This window comes from Canis lupus, chromosome 10 (genome assembly GCF_011100685.1).
Source record: "Canis lupus familiaris isolate Mischka breed German Shepherd chromosome 10, alternate assembly UU_Cfam_GSD_1.0, whole genome shotgun sequence".
Taxonomy (NCBI): domain Eukaryota; kingdom Metazoa; phylum Chordata; class Mammalia; order Carnivora; family Canidae; genus Canis; species Canis lupus.
This window is the reverse complement of record NC_049231.1, coordinates 45351795-45376818: the sequence shown is the minus strand read 5'-3', so window position 1 is coordinate 45376818 and position 25024 is coordinate 45351795. Positions and strand designations below refer to the sequence as shown.

At 42.0% G+C, this 25024-nt stretch overlaps 1 protein-coding gene across 8 annotated transcripts in view; it reads left to right on the top strand.

Annotated features, from left to right (window-relative positions):
- VWA3B (von Willebrand factor A domain containing 3B) overlaps window positions 1–25024 on the top strand; it is a 229576-nt gene that overhangs the window by 181962 nt on the left and 22590 nt on the right. For 2 of the 8 annotated variants that reach the window (XR_005365788.1, XR_005365787.1), the window contains exons 24-28: window positions 5989–6113; window positions 7353–7490; window positions 9560–9660; window positions 20256–20866; window positions 21318–21386. Coding sequence is in view for 5 of the 8 variants with exons in the window: in XM_038551080.1 (XP_038407008.1) it covers window positions 5989–6113; window positions 7353–7490; window positions 9560–9660; window positions 20256–20435; window positions 20815–20866; window positions 22146–22245 (696 nt within the window). In the remaining 3 variants the exon portion in view is untranslated. Of the gene's footprint in view, window positions 1–5988; window positions 6114–7352; window positions 7491–9559; window positions 9661–20255; window positions 20871–21317; window positions 21387–22145; window positions 22246–25024 lie in introns of those variants that run through there. The other 6 variants (XM_038551081.1, XM_038551083.1, XR_005365789.1 and 3 more) reach the window with 5 other exon arrangements.

The following is a 25024-nucleotide window of genomic DNA, read 5'->3' as shown; positions in this document are numbered from 1 at the left end:
AAAATAATAAAGGTCTTCAGAGAGGGAAGTACAGGGCCATTCATAAAAGTTCATGTTCTAAGAAGTTTGGACTTCACTGGGGAGCCACATGGAAAGCAGGGAAGAACATCATCACACTTGAAGCTCACAGAAACTCTCTCTCATTGTGGGAAGAGTGGATAAGGAGTGGGTTGGAATGTCCCTCCGGTCCCTGGTTTGGGCCATATGATAGATAGTGGTACCAACAGGACATGTTGGTATGCACGGGAAGATAATGATGTGTCTGTGACATGATGAATTGTAGGTGCACTACTTATGTGTTGATATCTCAAAAATCTGTCTTCAGACAGGTTTCCTTTTGAATTGCTTCCAATTGCTGAAGTTGTCAGAAAAGCAGTTAAAGTTAACGATCTAGAGTCTCAAGAGGAAATCTGTCTGGAGATAGAGATTTTTGAGACATCAGCACATAAGTGTCATTGATATCATGGGACAGGTCTGTGGGGAAAAGAGAGCTTAGGGAGAGCCCTGAGGAAGATCCATGGAGCAGAAAAATGAAAAGGCAGAAACATAGCCGGTCTTGCATAGGCACTGTCAATCATCAGTTAAAAGAAGCATTCTTTATTGATTAAATTTCATTAAATCTTCTTTTTAAGTGTGAAAAAATACTTCGCAGGAGTTTTGGTTTCCAGCAGGCATATGTAGAGAACTGACAACTAGGACATTTTCTTTGAAATTCACTAGATATGCATTGGAGCTGGCTGGATGAGAGTAATTAAATACGGATCAGAGCATTTGAGATGAGCTCATAGGCCAAGGCACAAAACACATTTTTGCAAGAGCAGGGTCCCCAAACCTTCCCTTTCTCTAGGACTCAGATTTGCTGGGTGGTGATTATGGGGGGCTACCCCTGCTTGATTTTCTGAACCCTGGAGAGAGGTGGGAAGCTATTTTGGCAATTGAACAGAAGTACAGGAAAGGACTGGCTTCCAAATGGCTGCATTAGGGTTTGGGATTAGTTTGCAGGCCAGGGTCCTGCAGAAAAGTAGAACAGCTCAAACTTTTCCTCCTTACCATTCTTGTGTGATAAGAAATGCTAAAGACCTGCTACTAACAGTCTGAGGAAGTAGAGGAAGCAGGTAACACCACATGGTCACGTGCAATTCCTGAGATCACGGCAGCAATGATTATTGCCCTGTTCTTTTTTTTTCTTTAAATATGCAATTAGAGGGACACCTGGGTGGCTCAGTGGTTGAGTGTCTGCATTTGGCTCAGGGCGTGTTCCCAGGGGTCCTGGGATTGAGTCCCACATCAGGCTCCCCACAGGGAACCTGCTTCTCCCTCTGCCTATGTCTCTGCCTCTCTCTGTGTATCTCTCATGAATAAAAAGATAATCTAAATATGCAATTAGAGTCAGAGTGCACACCCCTAACAGTTGCATGGGATCTGGCTATTCGAGAATTGTTAATTTGTGGCTGTGATTAAGCTCAGATAAGTCTGTGTGGAGGAAATACACATTTGAATTTAGTCATATAATCAGTAAGTTGGATTAGGGACTGGTTAGTCAATACTGACTCAGACAAATCAAATGATCATGCCTGTGTTCCTAGATGGTGCTTGATTTTTGTTCCTTCTCCCCTCTAAAGTCAGTAAATCTTTCATTGGGAATTTCAACCCAACCCATAGAGTTATTTTTTTATAAAAAATAATTTCAAACTTACATAAAAGTTTTAAGAATAATAGAGAACTTGGGGATCCCTGGGTGGCTCAGCAGTTTGGCGCCTGCCTTTGGCCCGGGACACGATCCTGGAGTCCCGGGATTGAGTCCCACGTCGGGATCCCTGCATGGAGCCTGCTTCTCCCTCTGCCTGTGTCTCTGCCTCTCTCTCTCTCTCTCTCTCTCTCTCTCTCGCTCTCTCTCGCTCTCTCTGTGTCTATCATGAATAAATAAATAAAAATTTTTTAAAAAGAATAATAGAGCTTTTATATACTCTTTATACAGATTTGCCAATTTTTAACTTTTGTCATATTGATTTTACCACATTTATTATTTTATTTTATTTTATTCTCTTTCTCTCTACTCATCTCCACACATACATATTATTTTTTCTGAACTATTTAAGATCAGGTAACATCATCATGCCTCTTTACTCCTTAATGTGTCAGTCTATGTTTCTCAAGAACTAGGGTATTGGGGCACCTGGGTGGCTCAGTGGTTGAGCGTCTGCCTTAGCTCATGATCCTGAGGTCCTGGGATCAAGTTCTACATCAGGCTCCCCGCAGGGAGCTTGCTTCTCCCTCTGCCCTTCTCTCTGTGCCTCTCATGAATAAATAAATAAAATCTTTTTTAAAAGAGTATTATAGTCTTTTAAAAAACAAGGCTATTAACATAATCATAGTAAAGTTATAAGATTCAGGAAATTTAACATTATGCTACTTTTTTTCTGTATATTTCAATTTTGTTAATTGTCTCAATAATGGCTTTATATTTTTTGTCTCTAGAATAAGCCTAGTCTGGAATTATGTAAACATTGAGTTAACATATCCCCTTGTCTTCTTTAGTCTAGAGTCATTCTCTAGACTTTCCTGTCATTTTTCATAATACTGATGTTATTTAAGAATAAGATCAATTACTCTATAGAATGTTCTTCAGTTTACCTTAGAATCAGAGTGTGCATTCCTGGACAGTTTGCTACCTAAGTGATGGCATGTTGTTGTGTCCCTCTCAGGGCATCCCATCCAGAGGCACATGATGTTCATTGGCCTCATTAGTGGCACTCCTTGAGCTCACCTGATCACTGTGTGTTATTATTTTCTCCCTTGCAAAAAAGGTCAATAGAGATTTGTGGAGTATAGCATGATAATCATCGATAACTCCTTTTTCTGATAACTGTTGTTCGAACACTGCTAAACATTTCTAATGAAAGATATCTGGCTTTGAAATGTACCTCAGTGGTAGGTTGGCTTTGGAATAACTGGATCAGAGTGTCTGTTGCTTCAGGCCAGGCCCACACTGGAGCAGAGCCAGCCTGGTTGTTGCTGCCGTCCTTGGCAATCAGGGCAGGGATTTCTGTATGGCTGACTCTCTTCCAGGGTCTGTGTGAAATATCTATCTAGTTAAGGAATGATAGCATTGTTCAGAATGGAAGTGACAAGCCAATAGTCTGGCTCATCAGGATGCTGAAAGGCAGGGAGGAAGGTAAATTTCAGAACCTTATTTTAAGTCATTTGCAAAAATCAGGTCCTCCTTCCTGTTCTTCAGTGAAAAGAAGCATTTACCTCAGGAAATTCAAGATGATGAAAAGTCTGAGTTGCAAAATTTCTGCACTATGCCAGAGAAACAAGTTACTATGGAAGAAAAAGGCAGTTGGCAGAGGCGGGGAGACGGCGCTGAATACCTTCTGGGGTGTAATGTGTTAGGGTCAGAAAATCCCAAATTTTTATTTATTTGAAGTCTGCCTTTTTCCTCTACTAGCCATGTGACTAGAATCCCTGCAGTTCTCTGAGCCTCAGTTTCTTTATCTTTCCAAATGAGATTAAAACAATTAGAACCTCCATAAGATTGTTGTGTAGATTAAATATGGTAATGTACAATATTTTCTAAATTGGAAATGTGAATTGCATAAAGAGTTTTTTCTCTCATGTGAGCACTTTTCTTAAAAGATAGAAACAACTCCTGTCCTCTCTTGGGGGTCACAGTTGCTGCTTGCAATTAAAAAACTTTGTCAGCAGTTTAAAAACCCTAACAGCAATTCAAAGAGGCAAACATTAGCCCAGGGGAAGAAAGGAAACCTCTGAGGCTGAAGGAAGGAGAAAATATGAGTAGTAGATGCACAAGAATGACTTTCAGTGGAATGGGGCAGGTAGAGAGATACTGCTTTTGGTGAAGCAAAGCTAAAGCCTTTTTTGGGAGATGGAATTGAAGTTGGGCTGTGCATATCAGAAAGCTCTTACAGTCAGAAGTAAAAGATCCAGTCTCCAGCCTGAGAAATTCCTGTTTGGAGTAAAGATTAAGAACTGTTCCCACATCTCTCACTGAATGAACTGACCTACTGACTTGGAGTATTTCTGCAGTCTTCTGACCACTGAGAATGGGCCACATTTTTGCTGAGGGTCTCCACAGGGGCACATTCCCTCTTCTCCAGCCTGAGTACAGGAGAGCCCTCCGGCCGAGGTAGGGAGCCCAACCTGTACCAAGGAAGGTGTCTGCAATCACCAAGCGTCCACTAGGAGGAACCCCAGACCCCTGAAATGGTTCCCGGAGACATTTCAGAGTGAGGAGACATGGTCTCACCTCTCTGGGGTGAGGACAAAGAGAAGCTGCAGCACACGAACAAAATTAGATACCGATATTGAATCAGGACTTAGAAATGATAGCAACTCCTTAATTAGTTGGAGAAGGAGCAAATGCAGAGGCTGAGCCATAACTCAACAGGCCAGCTCTTAGTCCTACAGCTCCCAGAGCACAGCCAGCCAGGCTGTCCACAGGGTGAGGCTGGTTCTAACATTACGTTGGGAGACACTGCACTAACTTCTGCAGGTAAACAAGGTCCCCCTTCTGCAGAGAAGAAAACAATGGAAGGAGCTAAAAAGGTTGTTGCAACATACCAAAAAGTCTAGATCTAATCAGGTAGAGCAGGGATTGGCAGACTTTTTCTGTGAAAGTCACATAATAAATGGTTAGACTTTGTGGCCTCCAGTCTCTATCACAGCGACTCCATTTAGGCAAACAACTGAAACCGCACATAGCAGGTTTATGACTAGACTCTCCTGAATCTAAAAGGCTAGGAATTTGAGGAAGATCACACTGGTCAGTGTGGCCATTGTGCCAGCCCAGACCCTTTGCTGTGAACCCCAGGAGGGGGTGTGGGGCTTGCCAGGGTGAGGTTTGTGAGCATTCTCCTCAATTAGGAGTGGGTCTTCATTGCTTTCCTAGTAGGAATTCTTTCTAAAAAGTAGTATTTGTTTTTCTAACTAAAAGGATAAATTCAGTTTATGGCAGCAAACATGTGAATAATGTATAAAGAATATTTCAAAATTCAAATTGAACATTTTGATCCAATGAGAAAACACACACCAATGGAACTGGTTTTCACGTGTGTGTATTTGTGCATGTTAAAAAAAAAAGTAAAAGGCTGTCATTTCTTTGGTCATTTAAAACAAGAGACATGAACTCAAGATGAAAAACACCAGCCATTTCTTTGCCACATAAAAGACCATGGGACTTTGCCAAGGCAAGTGTGCGAGCTGAGGCAGCATTGCCAGGCCCTGGTGGAGACATGCACATTTCTCTCTTGGAGCAGGAGTCTGACTGCAGCTTTACTGCTGCTTGGAGAAGTATCCCTATCAAAACTTCCCTTAATATTTATAATCCCTTTATTATAGGAAAATAAATCTCAACTAGGGTAAGTGACAAAACATGTGAACCTTAAAAGAGGTATTTTTTTTTTCCTAATCATCCCTTTGAATACAACTAAGAGACAAGGAAACTTCTTGCGTCTTTTTCCATTGTTCATTTTTTGGTAGTGCCTTTTAGGGAAGCCGTGGGATGCGTTCAGCCTACTTAGCATTTCATTTATCTAATATTAGATGAAAAGTTGATGATGGAGTTCCTATTTCCTTTTACTTTCACAATTTTAACAACACTTATTTTCTATATGTAAGGAGTATAGAAGGAAATATGGGTAAAATAAGTAAATAAGGAAATCAGATGGTGAGAAGCACCCAGGGAGAGGATATTTGTTTCTAGGAATGATGTTTTTAGGATTGCTGCTGGTGATGCTGGACAAACAAGCTACTGCATCTTCTTTAGGCTTCTCAGCTCAGCAGGTGCTCCAGACCAGAGCTGTGCACTTCACCACTGAGTTGGTCAACCCAGTATGCATCGTACAGATCTCATGGAGAGATCAAAGGGGCATACTGATTTAAACAGGCAACCAACAGGATGGTGCAAGCCTAAGGGAATGGGCATTATTTGTCTTTATTTTTTATTTTAAATTTGATTCCTTTCAGGGGTTGTGAAGAAGTGTGTGAGCCCCACCCATGCACTGGTGGGTTTCAGGTATGGAGACACCAAGGTTGTGCCGACCTCGTTCATCACGCCTGTGGGGGGTGCCATGCCCTGCCCACTGCTCCAGGTACCTGCTACAGTGATCTTTTCTGGGTGCCCTTCCCACCATCCCCACAGTTATGGATAACAGAATGGCGAGGCCACTGTCAGGCCTTTGCTGAACATCTGGTTAGGCTCCTTCAGGGAGCTTATGTTTGGGCAGGAAAAAGCAGTGACCCCTGTTATGGCCCCTTGCCTGGCAACTATTTTGCTTCACCTTGATCTCTTAATACCCTGTTAAGTAACCTCATGACTGCATAGACTTGCTTGCATTAGGACCTGTGGTCCTTGTCATTTTACAGACAGTAGATGATTGGGGAAGAGAGCTGCTGTAACTGCTAGCACCCTTGAAACTTTAACTGTAAAAGAATATATTAAAAGCAATTTAAATAATGAGGGCAGAAGTAGAGCTTCCCTTGACATCATAGACATTGCCATACCTTGATACCATAACATGGTTACACCTGAACATGCTTTCCACAGGTGAGCCAGGCTAATGTGTTCTCATCTGCATATAAAGTCATAAAAGCAGCGCTGCATCTTCATCCCAGCACCCAGGCTAGAGAGGAGACAGAAGGCCCCCCAGAGCTCCACCACTGCTGTTTCTTGACAGCAAGAGCCAGGAGGAAAAGTACCCAATGAGCACTCAGGATTCCACATTGGTTGTCTGTTGCCACTTCCTGTGGCCAGACCCAGAGCATCCATCAGTGTACTTGCCCCCTGACAGTTGGTCCTATCCATTTCACAAGTGTCCACCAGCCTCTGTATGCCCCTTCATAATATTTTCTTTCTGCTAGAGGCTGTCTCTTTGTAACTTTTGCCTGTGGATTCCAGGTGTGTGCTTTGTAACAACATGGAGCAAACCTGCTCCATTCCATTGTCTGGGTGACAGCCCTTCAGATACATGAGGATGCTGTTCATATCTCTCCCTGGTCTTTATATGAAATAGATTCCTTCAACCAGTCTTTGTGGGATATGGTTTCCAGACCCCTTGCCATTTTGCTAGCTGTCCCCACCCCACTCTGGGATCCTTGTCAGGTGAAGAAGTCCTGCTAAAACTGGTGCTCACAAAATTCCAGCTGTGGCCGGGTGAGCCTGGAGAAATTTGAAATGGTTGACTCTTTCTTAGCTGAGATAAAATATATATTTGAATGGTAACATTGGTACTTGCTAATTATCTTGGGGCATTTTAAATCAAGCATATATTAACATTGCCTATAAGATCTATAAGCAAAATATTTGCTAGGACATATGTTCTTATCTACAGGTTGGAGATTATGTCTTTGCCAAAATTGTGATACCCAACGGATTTGATTTCTATGTCCCTGCCATTGTCATAGCACTTCCAAATCAGGATATGGCTGAAGATAAATTCTACACAGTTTTGAAGTGTAACAACCGGAGAGTAAGTAGACTTTCATGGAGGAAAGGGCTTTCTCACTAGGCAGAAAGTGGCTTCTTTAACCACCCTCCTTGCCACCCTCCTTCTGGGCAATACCTTGCTACTTCTGGGCACCCTCCTTGCCACCCTCCCACCCTCTTTCTGGGCAATACCTTGCTACACTACAACTAGGGAGGCTCACTCTCGTTCTCTACTGTCCTCCCCAGGTTCTTCTAGTACCTTTCTCTCTCTCTTCCTTGCCTGCTGCTACTCAACCCGCTCTGGCCTTCTGTTCCCCTCCCTGTGTTCCTTGTGAATTTCCCTAAATGCTTTAGAAAGCCTCCATATCAGTTTATAGAACTGACGATGTCATGTGTCTGCCTGATGTACCCCACCACTCCCCACACACTCATCCTTCTCATCAAGCTTGAGGAAAAGCCCAGCCTGACCCCAGCAGGGCCCCACAGCCCCATGGAAGGCTCACTGCCTCCTGAATGCAATGGGCTTCTCCAAGGCCCTAGTCTTTCCCTCTTCCTGGACCACCCTCCCATCTCCTTTCCACAGAACCTTCTGTCACTGGAAAGATACTGCTCAACTATAACTTCCTCCTGAGGCCCTGGGGTTCCCCTGCACACTGTGCTTTCCCCTCCCCACACCAGTTTCCTCGCTAACCTCCCAGTTCCTTAAAGGCAGGGACTGTGACCTCTTCATCTTTGTAGCCACAGCACAGCCCCTGATGAAGAGAAGATTCTCAAAATTGCTTTTTAAATTACTTAAATGAATGACATTTTTAATAGAAATAAGTCTTGGTGGACCATTTGATATGTCTGGAAAATAGACTAGCAAGACAAAAGTAAGAAGCAAAATACCAGTGGCTAACTTTATTAAGCACTTACTATGTGCCACAGGTACCAATCGGGTACTTTATAGGTAATGAACAATTGAATGCTCAAAACACTGTGAGCAGGTACTTTATTCCCATTTTAAGATAAAGAAATGGAAGCAAAGGTTAAGTCACACATAGGGTAAGCAGGACAATGGACATATGAACCCAGGCAGTCTGGCTCCATGGCCTGTACTCTGAATCTCTGTGCCCAACTGCCTACTATACATAATTAAAATATCCAGTGAGTTCTTGGCTATAGCATGAAATATATCCATCAGAAGAGAGGTCGTGGTAAATGAATTTTAGAATTAAGGGCAAAAAGAGTGAAGACCATTACAGCCAGTGGTCCCAAAAGCAGTTTCCAATCTGACAGAACAAGAAGGAGAAAGGGACACCTTCTCATCAACCCAGAAAAACAATTTTTTTAAAGATAAAATAGACTTTCCTGGAGCTTTCTGAATGACAGTAAAGAAAGCGGTCTAGAAGGCAGCAGTCTAGAAGCTTGAGTAGCAGCAGGCAAGGAAGAGAGAGAGGCAGTGAATCAGAAGCTTTTCTGACATGAGGCACCACTCTGGGGATATGTCCTAGGCAAGGGAGGAGAAAGCACATCAAGGGACATTTAGAGAGATGTCCCTCGGCATGCCCCAGGGTGTGAAGAGATAAAGCAGTTGTCCTAGGGTCCCTGAGAATGAGCCTCAAAGCCCAGGGGGGACCTTGGAATTTACCCATAAGGCAGCGAGGCCTTGGAGACTAGAACAACAGTGTCATGGTGAAGGATGAGACACTGGAGATAGTTCTGTAGAGATGTATGGGGCTGAAGTGGCACATTCGGCAAGGGGTGGTGGTTCTAGTTTCTGAGTCTAGGAATGAGGTGGGCAAGGCTGACCTGAAGGTAGATAGGAAGGTGCTTCTGTGGAGGGATGTGTGGGTGTGTGCGTGCACGTGCTTGGGCAAGCGAGTGCAACTTTACTGAATGGCCTTGGCACCTGATCCAGGATGTGGAGAAATGACCGGGAGGAGTCACTGATGACTTTTATTCTGCATGTAATTACCAAACCAGGCTCTGCCATTTGACTGCTCTTGTAAGTGTCACCCTGAATAGGATAATGGCTAGCAGCTATTATAACAGATCAAGCTAAATTAAACTTCCACGTAACTTGTGGACATTCTGATTTAAGTCACGTGAACCCTTTTGGTATCATTACAGGAATTTTGCCCTCGGAGTGCACTTATTAAGATCAGCCAGAACAAGTATGCTCTCTCTTGCTCTCACATAAAATCACCCCTGATTCAGGAGGATCCAAAAGTGTGAGTAGACCCTGAACTTTATTTATATCTTTGCACCTTTAATCTGTTTCAGAGTTGGGATTCATGATCCCTAAATACTTGGGGAGAAAAACAGAGGTAGAGGACCTCCTGCTTAAAATGTAGTTCTCTATTTTTTTAAGGTTTTATTTATTTATTTGACAGAGAGAAAGAGAGAGAATGCACAGCCCAAAGGGGGGAGCAGCAGAGGGAGAGGGAGAAGCAGGCTCTCCCCTCTTAAGCAGGGAGCCTGATGTGGGCTCAATCCCAGGACCCTGGGATCCTGAGCTGCTGAAGGCAGAGACATACAGGACTGAGCTACCCAGGCGCCCCTTAAAACGTAGTACTATCATTATTATTCTTTCAACATCACACCTCTTACCTGCTGGTTATTTTTCCATCTGGTTCTAATCTCAAATGCAACGTTATTTTACTGACTCTTCGGAAAGCATTCAATCCTGTCATGAATTTAAAGGGATTACTCCCCTTTTATTTGTAAGGATTCAAGGCCTTTTTTTAAGGTTTTATTTATTTGACAGGGTGGACAAGCAGGGGGAGTGATAGGCAGAGGAAGAGGGAGAAGCAGGCTCTCTTTTGAGCAGGGAGCCGATCGTGGGGCTCAATGGGATCTGGGCCAAAGGCAGATGCTTAACTGACTGAGCCACCCAGGTCCCCAGGTTGAAGGCCTCCTTTTCTTTTCTTTTCTTTTCTTTTCTTTTTTTTTAATTCCATTCATTCATTCATTCATTCGAGACACACAGAGAGGCAGAAACATAGGCAGAGGGAGAACCAAGCTCCCCATGGTGAGCCCATGCAGGACTCGATCCCAGGACCCAGGATCACACCCTGAGTCAAAGGTAGATGTTCAACCACTGAGCCACCCAAGTGCGCCCCGGGTTCAAGGCCTTCTAATGAAGTCTCACCGTAAAGCAAAAGTTAGATTAAATTGCAGTTGGGACCAATCAACTGTCTGCTTCTCCTCTTGCCAGGGAGTGAGAATGAGATGCTGGCCGGGCTTGCCTGTGCCCAGGTGAGCATGGGTGGGTGGCGGTTTTCAGGGGCTACAGTGGGGTGAATACATTTTCATCTGAGGAAGTAGGATTACTAAAAGCTGGAAAAGTAGATTAGGGCAGCCCGGGTTTAGTGGTTTAGCGCCGCCTCCAGCCCAGGGTGTGATCCTAGAGACCTGGGATCAAGTCCCACATCAGGCTCCCTGCATGGAGCCTGCTTCTCCCTCTGCCTGTGTCTCTGCCAATCTCTCTCTGGGTGTCTCATGAATAAATAAATAAAATCTTTAAAAAAAAACTAGATTAAAACAAAGTCAATAAAAGAAGCTGAGGTCCAGAAAGCAGGCAAAAACCCAAGTCTATTGGGCCAATCAATGAGGGGCAGCATCACAGCTGGAGTCATAGCCATGACTTGGAGGTGAAGGTGGATTTGGGGCAAGGGTTAGGGAAAGGGATCCTGGAAACACCCTCCAGCTTCACTTGGAGTTTCTGGATTGTCTTGGGTGCCAACCTTCATTCGCCTGAAGTGCAAGCACTTCATAAACAGAAACCATCAGACATTCTCTCTTCCACTTCTTCCCTACCCCCTAACCCCCTGCGTCTGAGCTTGTAGAATCCTCTGCCTTTCCCCCTGATGTCAAAGTGCCCTCTTTTATCCAAGGCTGACCTGCCCACCAGGCTCCAGAGCCTGTCCCCATGGTCCGGCTCTTGCTCCATCAGTTACCCTGGATTCTTTCCTATCTCCTCAGCTCCTCTCCTGATTCCTTCCCCTCAGCAAAAACCCGAGTCTGCCTCCCCTGTTTACATACATGCACAAGTGCATGCACGCACACCCCCAGTCCTAAATCCGTAGAACTCCCTTGGTTCTGCACTGTGATCTGGCTCCTCCCTCCCTTCACAGCTACGCTGCTATGTATGCACAGTCTCATGGGCTGATGTCTCCCCTCTTTTGCCTTCTCTTCCCTCCCCAAGGGAAGGAGCCTTGGGTGTTGGCTTCCTCCTTTATCCCTTCGTGAAGCTGTGTCCACAGGAAACACTCAGAACCTCTCCCACGCTCACATTGACTATGCATGCTGTTTCAGTCTATGATCTATTTGACTCTGTCAACTTCCCTTCCTTCCCTTGAGACCTGTCATGGCTCCTCCCCCCTCTACATTTCCTCCCTGCTCTATTTCAACCATATCCCTTGCTCCCATGATTCCATTTACACTAAGGACCTCATATCTCCCTCTCCACCCCAGACCACCCCTGTGCTCTGGCATCAGAATCGTAGCCTCTGAGAGTGAGGCCTGGAACGAACTTTTCTAAAAGCTCTCCACTGGCTGTAATGTGCAGACCTGGCTGCTAACTACAGTGGAAAGGGCCTTAGAAGCTAAGACCTGAATTCCTATCCCAGCCCCAGCCTCATTTAGTTTGTGCCCTTGGCGGGTTGCTTATCATCTTGGAGCTTGTTTGCTCACAGTGAGATTCGGATGGGGTTGAGGATTAGAGATGGTCATTGCATGCCTGGGGTAAAGCTCAGCCTATGGCAGGAATCCTGTTATTTCTAGCCGTCCACCTGAGTGTAGAATCTCAAATTCAACATATCTAGTCTTAAATTATAGCTCCCCACAGACCCACTCCCATCTCTGCCTTCCTTGACTCATTTCTCTTTTCCACCTGCCAGTCACAGTTTTCCAAGCAGAAATCTGGTAGTCATTTTTGGCTTCGTCTTGCCCTTCACCGACCACACCTCGCTGGTCTCCAAGTTATATTGATCCTAACTTGCAAATATTTCTCAGCTCTGCTGGACCTGTACTGCCTTGGGTCAGGCCTCTCATTTCCTGAGGCCCTTGCCTTTGGCCTCCTCCTGCCACAGGACAGTCCCAGCCGTCTTCCAGAAGGGCTGAGCAGAGGAATCTTCCTCGCATGCAAATCTGTTCCTGCTCCACCTCTACTGAAAAAATCCTTCAGAGTCTCCCTCCCATGCCCTTTCTTGTTCTAGCTTAGCCTCTTGTGGGTCTGACCCAGGCCTGCCGCCCTAGCCTCACTTCTCTCTAGTCATCCCCTAAGCAACCTCCCACAAGCCCTCTGCACTGTGATCTAGCATCCTCCCTCCTTTCACAGCCACACTATGTATGGGCAGTCTCATAGGCTGATGTCTCCCCTCTCTTGCCTTCTCTTCCCTCCCCAAGGAACCTTGGCTGTTGGCTAGGAGTATAACTATACTAAACTACTTGTAGCTTTTTCCCCATGCCATGCTTTTTCAGGGCTCTGTGCTATGTATAAGCTAAGCATTCCCTCCCTGGAATGTTATTCTTTGCCCTTGGCCATCAGGGAACTCTAACATTGAACTCAAGCATCACCATCTCTATGTCATGTTCCAAGACTCAGCCATCCTATGCAATAAAGTGATCCCACTGCATCCTAGAGAGGTTTTCATTACAGAAATTTTCCCTTTTGTTGGGCCATGTACTTTCTCAGTTTCTCACTCCTGTTAGGCACGTGTCCTTGAAAGCAGGTGCCAGATTCTGTCCCCATCTAAATCATAGTTGCCAAGGTCCAGCTCGTAGGATGTGCCCAAAGACTATGTGAAGAATGAACCAGTGAACAAATACTAGTAGATGCCCAGCATTGTTCCTTGAGAGGTGCATGGTTTCATAGAAGATCTTTCAGTATTTTTATTGAAAATCCACAATTCTTCATTCTCTTCTAGATGAGTATAATGTTTGTTTAAAATTATAGCACGTTTTTTGTGAATCTCAAAATCCTACTCAAACAAAATGATGTCCAAATTATAATACATTTGAAAGGAATATAAATAGATGTGTCTAGGTATTGACTATTTTCACTAAATTCAACATTATCCATCCTATTTTCAAATTAAAATTCAATTCTTTCTCTGCTTTGAAAAGCCTTTAATTGTTTTTCTGTATTAGGCCTTCCCCAGGCCTTATTTAAAGCTCTTAGATGCTAATTATCTACCCTAGTTTCTAGGGCTTTCCCCAGCAGAAGTAGACTGACTCTCTAGTCTCCCCATGGTAACTTCCACTGTTGTTTTGCTCTAGCTGCCTCTGTGCTAGCAAGAGACTGCATTTAATTCTCTTAAGTAGAAGTCATGTCCAACCTGCTAAATTCAGAGTTTAATCTGTCTCTGTTTCCGTAATCAGGGCTGGCAAGTGTGAGCACACAGACTGACAATGTAGGTCTTATTTTGTATCTCCACTGGCATTTCCTTCCGGTAGGTCCTTTCTCATCAGGAGCCCTTCCTATGTATGTGCTTTATAAAGGTACCATCCCCCTTTGGTTTTTCTTTAGTAAGCCTTTATATCATTATAGCAAATGAGACTACTAAAAAAAAAAAAAATACTGGTACCTTCTTCAGGGGCTGCTAAAAGAACTGTGCAGTAGCTTGCAACTCCAACAGAACAGCTTTTGACCACATTTAACTTTAAAATATTGAATCCCCTATAACCATCCTTTTGGGGTTGGTCAGACAGGGGCACATGGCCCCAGGCATGCACCAGGATGCCAGACATTCAGCTCTCCCATCTTCTGCATCCCTGCTTTTTCTTCTTTCTTGAGGCCTTCAGCTGTGGGTGACAGAGTATTTCCTGCAGGCCCCTTTTTTGGTTCCTAACTGAGGGCCACACACAGTGAGGGACAGGAAGGGAAGTATCTGGTGGGTAACAAGTTCAAAACTGAGTGAATATGGTCAAAATCAATGCCTACTTTTATTTTCAGCTTAAAATTTGACACTTAAATGATTCTTGAGGACTTTTGTCCTCCATCATCCAATATGGTACCCATACTAAATTCCAAATAACTAGTTCTTAAAGAAGAGAATTGTAGTATCACCATATTTACAATGTGAAATCAACTGAGGGTATTACTGGCTTGATCTTCTCTTTCCTCTGCCACACGATGAGTGCATTTTCTGGCAGCACAGCTGAGGGAGGTGTACCTGCCTTCTGAGAGTGTGCCTGATGGAGGGATGTGATTTTTCTTGCCTTACCTGCTTTTAGTGATGTCCCTGAGCTTTTTTCTATACTTCATGGCATAGAGATGTCTGTTCTGAGTGAAAACATTCCCTAACCTAGCTATAACTTTCTGTTTAGAGGATACACATATAATTTCTCCTAATTCCAAGATGCAAGCAGACCAGGAGGAATTTCCCCCCACTTGGCATCCTCCCTCTTGCCACACAAAGAACTCCCAGCAGAATTGTTCCCTGATTCCTCCCCGGGGATCCTATTCCTATCAGAAGGCTGTGGCCTCCACTGGCGCTGTTGCTGGGGAAGCATGCCTGGTGGGTTGGATGCTCTGGCTTCTGGTTTTCTCCAGTAAAGGGGAGTGCCCTTACCAGGCATTATTCAACCATTCACAGAGAGGTTGGTGGAGGACAGGCTGGGGACTATGAGCTCATCCAGTCAAGGTGCCTCTGGCAGGCCTGAGCTAAATCCCTGTACTTGGTGCCAGGTAACTGGCTGGATATCCCTTCCAGCGATAGCTAGGATCCCTCCTACATTATTGACAGAGGAAGCCTTGGGGCAAACTTCTGAGTCTCCTCCTTAAAAAGATTCACTTTGAGGGAGTTGGATTTCTTGAAAAAATTAGCAACATTCTAAATGTGATCAGGAAAGCCAGAGAGAACTAATCATTTTCTCTGCTCCAAAAAAAAAAAAAAAAAAAAATCAATGGGTATCTGAAAGAAATTGCTGGGTACTGAGATCCTGAAGGCAAGGAATGTTCTCTTCTTGCTGTGTGATTATAATTGTGTGACCTTGGGGACATGGCTGTGTATGAGTCTGTGGGAGGGGAGACCACTCTCCTAGGGTTCAGAGGTGTTTTATCCGAGTCTGTGGTCAGCTCCCAATTCCTGAATATTAGCCTTTTGAATCATTTTCCATCAAGCCATTTGGATTTAGGAATATGTCCCCAAAGAAATTATAATTCCATGTTGGTTAACATTCCTCCCTTTCTCTGTGTAGTGTGGGACCGTCACACCATCTTCCTGACAGCAGTGATATTAAGTGGTTGATTGAAACCTCAAGATTCAGTGCTGGCTCTGACATTACATGAGATGAATCACTTCCCATAATCTTGCCCTGTCACTGCTGACTGTGTTTCCCTTAGAAGGAGCTGTGCATCTGAAATCATTAAGCCTCAGTATGTTATTAGCCCCCTCGTTCCTTCTGGTCAGATTAGGAGCCCCATTTCCTATGCTGGAACAAAGCCCTGAAAAATCAGCAGTTCAGCAGCAAACCCTGTTTGTGAATGTGCCATATTATCTGGAGAGACAAATGTCATTGCCTGTTTGTGGCAAGTGTGCTGTGGTGCTCTAATACGGGAACAAGAGAATGTTGAGAGTCATAGAGATTTGTTCACCCTGAGGGCCAGTGGTAACAATTTGGACTTTCATAATATTCTCTCCATTTTCTCCTCCTTCCATTGTTAAAATTCAGGGGCCTTGTGGTCTTTATCAGACATCTACTTGGCATCTACCTTGTAGGTCCTCCTCTTTGGAGACCAGCTTTCTGATAAACACATAGGGCAGAAAAGAAATGAGGCCTCAGAGAACCAGTGAGAATAGGACAAGATGAGCTGACACTAATCAAGCAAATGAGGTGGATTTTGACCCAAGGAGAGTGTGGAGTAGGTGCTCAGTGCTTTCTTACCCAAAGTGGGGTCAGCTGCTTCTGAAGAACCAGTGAAGACACAGTGCCTGGCTTCTCTCATCTTACCCCCACCCTCTGACACAATGCACATGTAATTTTGACCTGTTTATCATACTTAAACAAACCTATAGCCTAAAATAATTAATAGGACACTGAATTTTTCTTGGTTTTGGCATAAAACAAAAGAAAGCCATTTATGCTTTCCAAGTATGCTGATGGATAATATCCACTGGCCAGAGTCAGGAGCATGGCCACCTTCCCCTTTCCTCAGAGGAGTTTGGATGGAGTAGTGTGAGGGTACATGGTTTTGGGGGGCAGGTGGATAAGAATTCACATCAGATTCACATCTACCCTGCCCCCCCCCTTCTACAAGGGGACATTTCCTTGTGGAATATCTTGAACTTGGTCGACAGTAGATTCTGGAGAGTAAATGGGGTAGCTGAGCAGCATCTGCTTACTTAATGTAAAGGCTTTTTCTTGGTTAAAATCCTGGTCTGCTTTTTATTCTGATCATGACAATTTGCCAATTTTTATTCTTATTCCAAAAGTATGCATAGTTAATATAATTTAGAAATTAAAAGCAAAAAGAATATGAAAACCAGCTATAGTTCCATATTTCAAAAGTAATCACCATTTATATTTTGACATAGTCCTTCTAGAGTGTATTTTCTCTGCTATGTTGTTTTTCCTCAAAATCAAAATTTTTCCCCTTATGTATAACAGTTAAATTTTTTTTTTAATGTGCAGTAAGTGGAGTATCTGGGTGGCTCAGTCAGTTGAGCATCTACCTTCAGCTCCGATCATGATCCCAGTGTCCTGGGGTCAAGCCCGCTGCATTGGGCTCCCTGATCAGCAGGAAGTCTGCTTCTCCCTCTCCCTCTGCCCCTACCCCACACACACAGGTGCATTCTCACGCTGTCTCGCTCTCTCTCTCTCAATCTTAAATAAATAAAATATTATTAAAAATAAAAAATAATTGTGGAGTTGACAATACTACTAGAATTCTTTTCCCTAAGGCAACTATTAACAGTTTGATGGAAAGATTTCTTTCTAGTCATCTTTATGTGTTCACAATTTTAATAACCACAGGAAAATGTAACATACATTGTTTGTGACTTTTTTCCACACTTAATAATATATTACTTGCATTTTGGCATGACGTCAACACTTCTTATTTCATTATTGCCTACTTAGATTGTAATTATCCTGGTAGTGTGTGATTTCCTGGGTTCTTTCCATAGTCATCTTCCTGGTATTCTTCAGGTAGGCAGGTCAGCCTCTCTTCTATCTTAATCTTTGGGTGCCTTTCTCTGTACTTCCCATTCCTCCTTCCTGTTGCTCTTCTTTCTGAGAGTTATAGGTGGTAGACTGGACTATGACCAGACCTGATACATGGGAAATAGAAGACATCTCTGAAAAAGGAAATAGAACATATTAACTTAGTCTGCTCAGGAGAGAGACAACAATGTGAGGGATGGTTGATGGTAATGTGGTAGGTAGGTTTTTATTTTATTTTTTAAAGATTTATTTATTTGAGAGAGAAAGGGTACAAGCAAAGGGAGGGGCAGCAGGAGAGGGGGAAGAGACAATCTCAAACAGACGCCCCACTGAGTGCAGGGCCCAACTCAAGGCTTGATTTCATGACCCTGAGATCATCACCTGAACCGAAGTCAAGAGTAGAACACTTAACCAACTGAGCCACAAGATTTTTTATGTTACAGAGCAGGGGTGGCGTTACAACCTTGTCTTGTGATTTCAAGATGAGTCTCTGAGAACATAGTCTCACAGAACTTACACATCCACATAGGTGCTGGCCTCCTATTTCAAGATAATTTTGTTTCTGGCCTCCTGGGACACTTTCTCCAATGTTACTGCTGTTGCTTGGACTATTTTTTTTTTATTGTTGTAAAATACACATATTATAAAATTTATCATTTTAACCATTTTTAAGCATACAGTTCAGTGGCATTAAGTACATTCACATTGTTCTGCAACCATCACATCAGCCACTCCCAAAATTTCATCATCATCCCAAACTGAAACTCTGTACCCATTGAACACTAAGCCCTCCCCATTCCCTCTCCACACCTAACCCTTGGCAACCACCATTTTACTTTCTGTCTCTCTGATTGTGACTAGTCTTTGTGTATTATGTAAGTGGAATCACTCAGTATCTGTCCTTTGTGACTGACTGATTTTACTTAGCATAATGTCTTCAAGGTTCATCCATGTTATATAGCCTGTGTCAGAATTTCCTCCCTTTTTAAGGCTGAATAATATCTTTTTGTGTGTATATATCACAGTTTGTTTATCCATTCATCTGTTGGTGGACAGTTGGGTTGCTTCCACCTTTTGGCTGTTGTGAGAAATGCTGCAGTGAACGTGAATGTACATATCTGTTTGCGTCCCTACTTTCCTTCTTGTGGATATATTCACAGAAGTGGAGTTGAGGGATCATATGGTATTTCTATTTTTAATATTTTAAGAAATTGCCACACAGGAGCTTTACCATTTTATATTTCCACCAACAGTGTACCAGGTTCCAGTTTCTCTATGTCCTTGCCAACCTCTGTTATTTTTTTATTTTGTTTTGTTTTCTTGATAACAGAAGTGGGATTCATGGATCATATTGTCGTTCCATTTTTAATTTTTAATTTTTTGAGGAGCTTCCATACTGTTTCCATAGTGACTACCAGTTTACACTCCCATTTACAGAGTAGGAGGGCTCACTTTTTTCCACACCAACAGCTCTTGTCTTTTTGACAATAGCTATCCTAACAGGTGTGAGGTGATATCTCCTTGTGGTTTTGATTTGCATTTCCCTTGTGATTAGTGATATTGAACATATTTTCATGTCTTTTTTAGAAAAAAATGTCTGTTCAGGCTGTCTGCCCATTACTTAATTGGATTATTAGTTTTTTCCAGGACTAAATAAGAGTTTATTCTGCAGAATTTATTTATTCTTGATATTAAGTGGTATGAGTTCCTTATATATTTTGGACATTAACCCATTACCTGGTATATAGTTTGCTAATATTTTCTGTCATTCCTTAGGTTGCTTCTTTGTTTTGTTGTTTGATTCTTTTGCTGTGCAGAAGCTTTTTAGTTTGATGTAGTCTTGTTCATTTTTGCTTTTGTTGCTTGTGCTTTTGGTGTTGTATCTAAAAAACCATTGCCAAACCAGTATAGAGGAGTTTTTCCCCTGTGTTATCTTCTGGGAGTTTGATTATGTCCATTTCACGTTTATTTTTGTGAGTGTTGTAAGATAGGAACCATGGGGATTTCTAGTTTTCCCAATTTATTGAAAAGACTGTCCTTTCCCTATTGAGAATTCTTAGCTCCCCTGTCAAAATTAGTAGATCGTGTACACTACATTTTTCTAAATGATAAGACTAGTTCTGTAACTTCATAGTACTATCAAATGTCAATTAAATTAAAAATCACACTGCTTTTGAATTTAGGGGACATTTTTCTGATAGTATGCCATACAGGAATTAGGGAAAACTAAGAGAGCTAGAGCATCTCTACTGTGCAAGCTCCAGTCACTATGTCAGGAATGAACTGAACTATGATGTACCCAAGCTTATCATCCAGGGGTAGTAAATACAGGTCAATTCTGCGGAGGCATGCTAAGGGACTTCTTGGCCAGGAATTGTTGCTTCACTTACTGACTTGGTCAGGACACAGTTCAAATGACATTAGGTTCTCTGTGCCACAGAAGCTCAGATATCAAAGATTGGTGGAAATGACCTGCATGGAATAAAGCTCAGCCCAGACTGTCAGAGGCCACAGGACTTCTGTGACTTCATTCCATGGGAAGAAAGCCAAGGGACAATGAGCTGAGAAACACCTCAGGGCTAGCTTGGACATCTTTGTAGACACAGCAGCCAACAAGACCAGGGTTACACTGTTCTGTCTCTCTCTTTCTCTGTAGGGAGGATGTGAACACGAAGAACTCTACTTTCTTAATATGGCCACTCAAAGAAATTGATACTGGGGATTTACGAGAGCTAAAACAGGAGAATGTTAGAAAGAAGAAAAAGAAACCTGCCAAGAGGCTGCCTCTCCAGGAGACGATGTCCTCAGACTCAGATGACTCTTCTCCTGGCATCAGGTCCCAAGAATCCTACCCCAAGAAACACCCCAACCCCAAGGTGGGAGGGGCACGACATCACCTATCACTGGAACACCCTGAAACCTCTCTCAAGAATAGTATACATGAGGTTACTCCCCAGTTTCCAGGCCAGTTTAGTTCCCAGTATGGCAAAAACTCTAATACCCTTAAATAGTGCTGACATCCACCTCCCCAGAGAAGGTCCTCGGCCCAGGGTCTAGGAGTCAGCCAGCCACGCCATCGCTGCCATACCTCCACCTCAAGCAGCCCTGCCCTTCCCTCCTAGAGCCACCCACAGCAGCAAAGGGCTGAGGACCACTTCTGAGAAACCTTAAAGCAGTCTAGTGGCAACTTTGTTTAAGAGCCAACATTCCTCCAGGGCTGCCCAGACCTCAGCCGCTCAACACTGTGGAACTAGCCCCTCTGCTGAGGTAAGGCTGCCTTTCATTCTACCCATTTCTACCCTATTTGTAAAACAGGCACACTTACCTGTTATCCCCCACCTGGATCTCCTGTCTGTTTACATTTACAGGTTCTGGCTTTTTTCTAACCATTCTTTATCCTATTATTTTCCCTGTCCTCACAACACTACACTCAATCTTTTGGTAAACTCTACATACCCAAAAGTTTAATCTGACAGATTATTGCATAGGATTTTAAGATTTTGGGGGCAAGTTAATGTAATTATTATCCAGAAACTGCAGCTATAACCTGGAAGCTGCAGAATTGTTTTAAGTTGATTATCTCATCTGAATTAAGGAATTTTATAATTTAATTTTAAGACTGAAATGAAGACCTAGTAACTTGTGTGAGATCTGCAAAACAAAATTATTGATTTCTGGAAATTTTTATTAAGTCCTTCCTAATTATTTTTGTTTGTAGTCTGTTGTAGGTACCTCTAATTGAGTGTGGAACCAGAATAAAAACTCTTACATTGGAAACATTTCAAAACTATTGTATTGTTTACTTATTACTGTTTTCTTTGAACACATTTTAGCAATGACATAAAAGTGTTCACTTCTTTTCACTTTATTTCAAAAATGAAATAGCTTTTCCAAATTCTCTTTTTCTAGTCAATAATAGCCACAGGGCTGTATAATAATAGGGTACAGATTATTAATAAGAAAAATATTAGATGCTTTTAGCAAATAGAAAAGATAGATTTTAGAGTATCAGCAAATTTGCAACCTAATTAAAAGTGGGGTTTATATACCTGAAAACTTGGGTGTCACCAGGATTATGGCAAAGAAATTAAAGGAGAAATCTACCTCCAAAAATATGAAAGAAAAAGAGACATCAGCTCAGCATCAGGATAAAGGTAGTAATGTAGCAAGAAAGGAGTTTAAGAGTGAGGAAATAAAGCAGAATAAGATGTGAGACAGTGTGTGGGGAGGTTTGCTACCCTCCCAGAACCCAGAGATTTCTCATAGGCAGAAAGGCTCTGAAGTAGTTACTTAGTTTTGGTCTGTACAGTGGAGAACTGGTAAGGTAGGGAAGAAACCATTCATCAAGTCATATGCATGCATGCAAGCATGCATTCATGTAAGCCTGCCTGCATTCATTCAATTATTCAACAAGCAGTTGAGTGCTGACAATATGCCATGCTCCAAAGAAATACTGTATCAGACATTTGGAAGGTACTTACCTTCTCTATGCTACCTCTCTATATCTCCATTTTATTTTTGGACCAATCACTGTTTTCTGGTTTAGAGGCATGTAGAGAGAATGAAGAACTACAGGACAAATATACATAAGAAAATTTTGTTGATACTATATTACACAATGCATGATACTCTCAGTGATATTAAAGGTATGTATACTGTGTTGTACTTTATTGATACTGTCCAGTTCACTGGCTGGGGAAAATTGCAATAAGAACAATGTATTTCTACTTCTAGCTGGTGTGGAATAACAGGAACCTGATTTCATTCCCAAACCCCTGCTTGAAACAATTAAAACACTAGGTAAAATATATGTAGCCACAGTTTCCAAAACATTGGACACAGGCAATAAAGTACAATGATCTCTGAGAAACAAGTGAGGTAAGCCCCATGATTGCACAGCTTACTTCCTAGAGTCAGTTTCCAGGCTGCAGCAAAGGGAGCAGGAACCTAGGCAGAGCCTGATACCTTCTGTGAATGGAGGAACTGAAACTAGGATTCTGAGAAGACCAAAGCAACTGGAGTCTACAGAATAGAGAGCTGGAGAGGAGAAAGCTACACAGAGAACAATTCTGGATATATGTCGATAAGCCCCCTTGAGTTTTCATCTCTGTACTAGTCAGTACCTGCCTGTGAGGAAACTACTCAAGGCTGGAGGGAGAACTTTTAAAAAAAAGTTAGAGGAAACAATCCCTATAGATCACACAGATCTGGGAATATCTCCTGTTTCTTCCAGTCAGGATAGATAATAGATATCTTTAATCAGGAGGCATCAAGTAGAGTACTCAGAAGAGGTTTGCCTCAGTCCTGAAACAAAGTTGGCCTTAGGCTAAACACTTCTCTGGTCCTGTACAATAAGGCTGAAGAGCAAGCCCTAAAGGAATCAAACTGTTTCCAAGTAACCTATGTCTCAAAACAAAGCTCAAGAATATTTACAGGGATTTAAAAAAAAAAAAAACACCCAATAAAGTAAAATTTACAATGTGTGCCATTCAATAAAAAATTACCAGGCATACAAAGAAGCAAGGAAATAAGAACCATAATGAAGTGAAACTAACTCAGAAATGGCACAGATTATGAAGAGGACCAGAAAAAATTACCATGTTGGTATACATAAGACTTTATTTTTTATTATTTAAATATCTTTTGAAGGATAGTTGGTTGTATAGAGTAATGGCAGTGGTGCACTAATGCATTTCCATCCCCATACACACATCTGTAGTCATTACCTTAGGTGATTTGTGTGCTTGATTTTCACTGCATAAATCTACGCTTTTAGTGTATGCCAGAAGAAGTAATACGTGGGGTTCAGTCTGCCAAAAAATAATAGTTATGTGTCTAGATTTTTTGGCCACCACATATAATCGGCCTGGGTCATAAGCCAAGAGTGGGTCCAGGATGGAGCGATTGACAACCATACAAGTACTATGTGGAATGGGTACAGGGGAACTCTCTGAAAGAGATATATACTCTTACCAGAAGAAATGGAACAGATATTCAAGAAACTGGATGACCATTTGAGCGATATAAAAAAAAAAAATCCATCAAATAGCAGACATTACCTCTGAGTTCCTTTTCAACTCCAGGAGTCTCTGGATCAATGACCTAGTCTGTTACCAACTCAGAGCAGTTCCATATAGATAACTGCCCTAAAAGGTGGGGAAGATGTGGTAACCAAAACATTTAGACAAGAGAAATTAATTAGGGGAATAGAATTGAAAAAGTAAAAGTAAAATTATATTTGCACATGATAAAAGAGCATACCTGAAAAGCCAGCGAGAATCCGTGATAACAGTAATTCAAACAATGTAAGAGCTCAGCTAGGTGGCAGAAAAGAACTTTAACTACAGAAATCAGTAGCTTTTGTATATCCAAATAATGATCAACTAGAAAATATATTGATAAAGGAAACCTCACTTATAATTGCAAACAAGAAAACAAGATATAGTTGATTCTCATTATTCATGGTACTTCTGTATTGTAAAGTCATCTGTAACACTGAATTTAGCAAATACTGAATCATTGCCCCCAGTGAAATATGGGATTAAGTTCCTGCAAACCTTTGATCATATCATTTTCACTAATTGATCAATATATAACCTTCTTTTGTGTGACTGTTTAAAGACACCTTATTTAATAAATATTTATAAGCATAGAACTCACAGCCAACAGTGCTATAACTCATGCCTTAAAGAAGATTGTATAACACTCATTTTTTTTCTTGCGCTTTGGAATACTAGATAGTACTTCAACACTACACTTGGGGACCATTTTATTATTATTTTTTAAATCCATCCACCTTTTTTTTTTTTCTTTTTAATTCAATTTGCCAACCTTATAACACCCAGTGCTCATCTTGGGAATCATTTTAAACAGCAAGATCACCAACAGTAAGCATAACAATGTAGAAAATGTGGCATTAAAATACACTATTAAAAGGACACTTTTTTAGAGCAGGAGAGCTGAAACGAGGCAGGTGAGTGACTCATTTTTCACAGCTCGGAGCATATGCATATCCACAAAGTGTACTGACTATTGATTTTGGAATTACAAATAAATTCTAGTGAGTATATAAATTCACAAATATGGAATCCACAAATAATGAGGATCAACTATACCTAAAATTAACAAGAAATGTGGAAAAACAACATGAGAAAAACTTTAAAACACTACTGAAAGACACAAAAATAGATGTAGACATCTCTTCGTTTTAGATAGGATGGCTTAAAGTCATGAAGATGTTGACTCTCCTGGAGTTCACTTATTAAAGTAACACAATCCCAATAAAAATAACAGCAAAAATTTATAGAGTTTAAAAAGTTGATAGTAAACTTTGTATGGAAAATAAACATGTGAGAGAAACTAGAAAAAACTGAAGAAGAAAAGCCATGAGGAGAGAGGCTTGTGCTAATACATAAAACACTATAA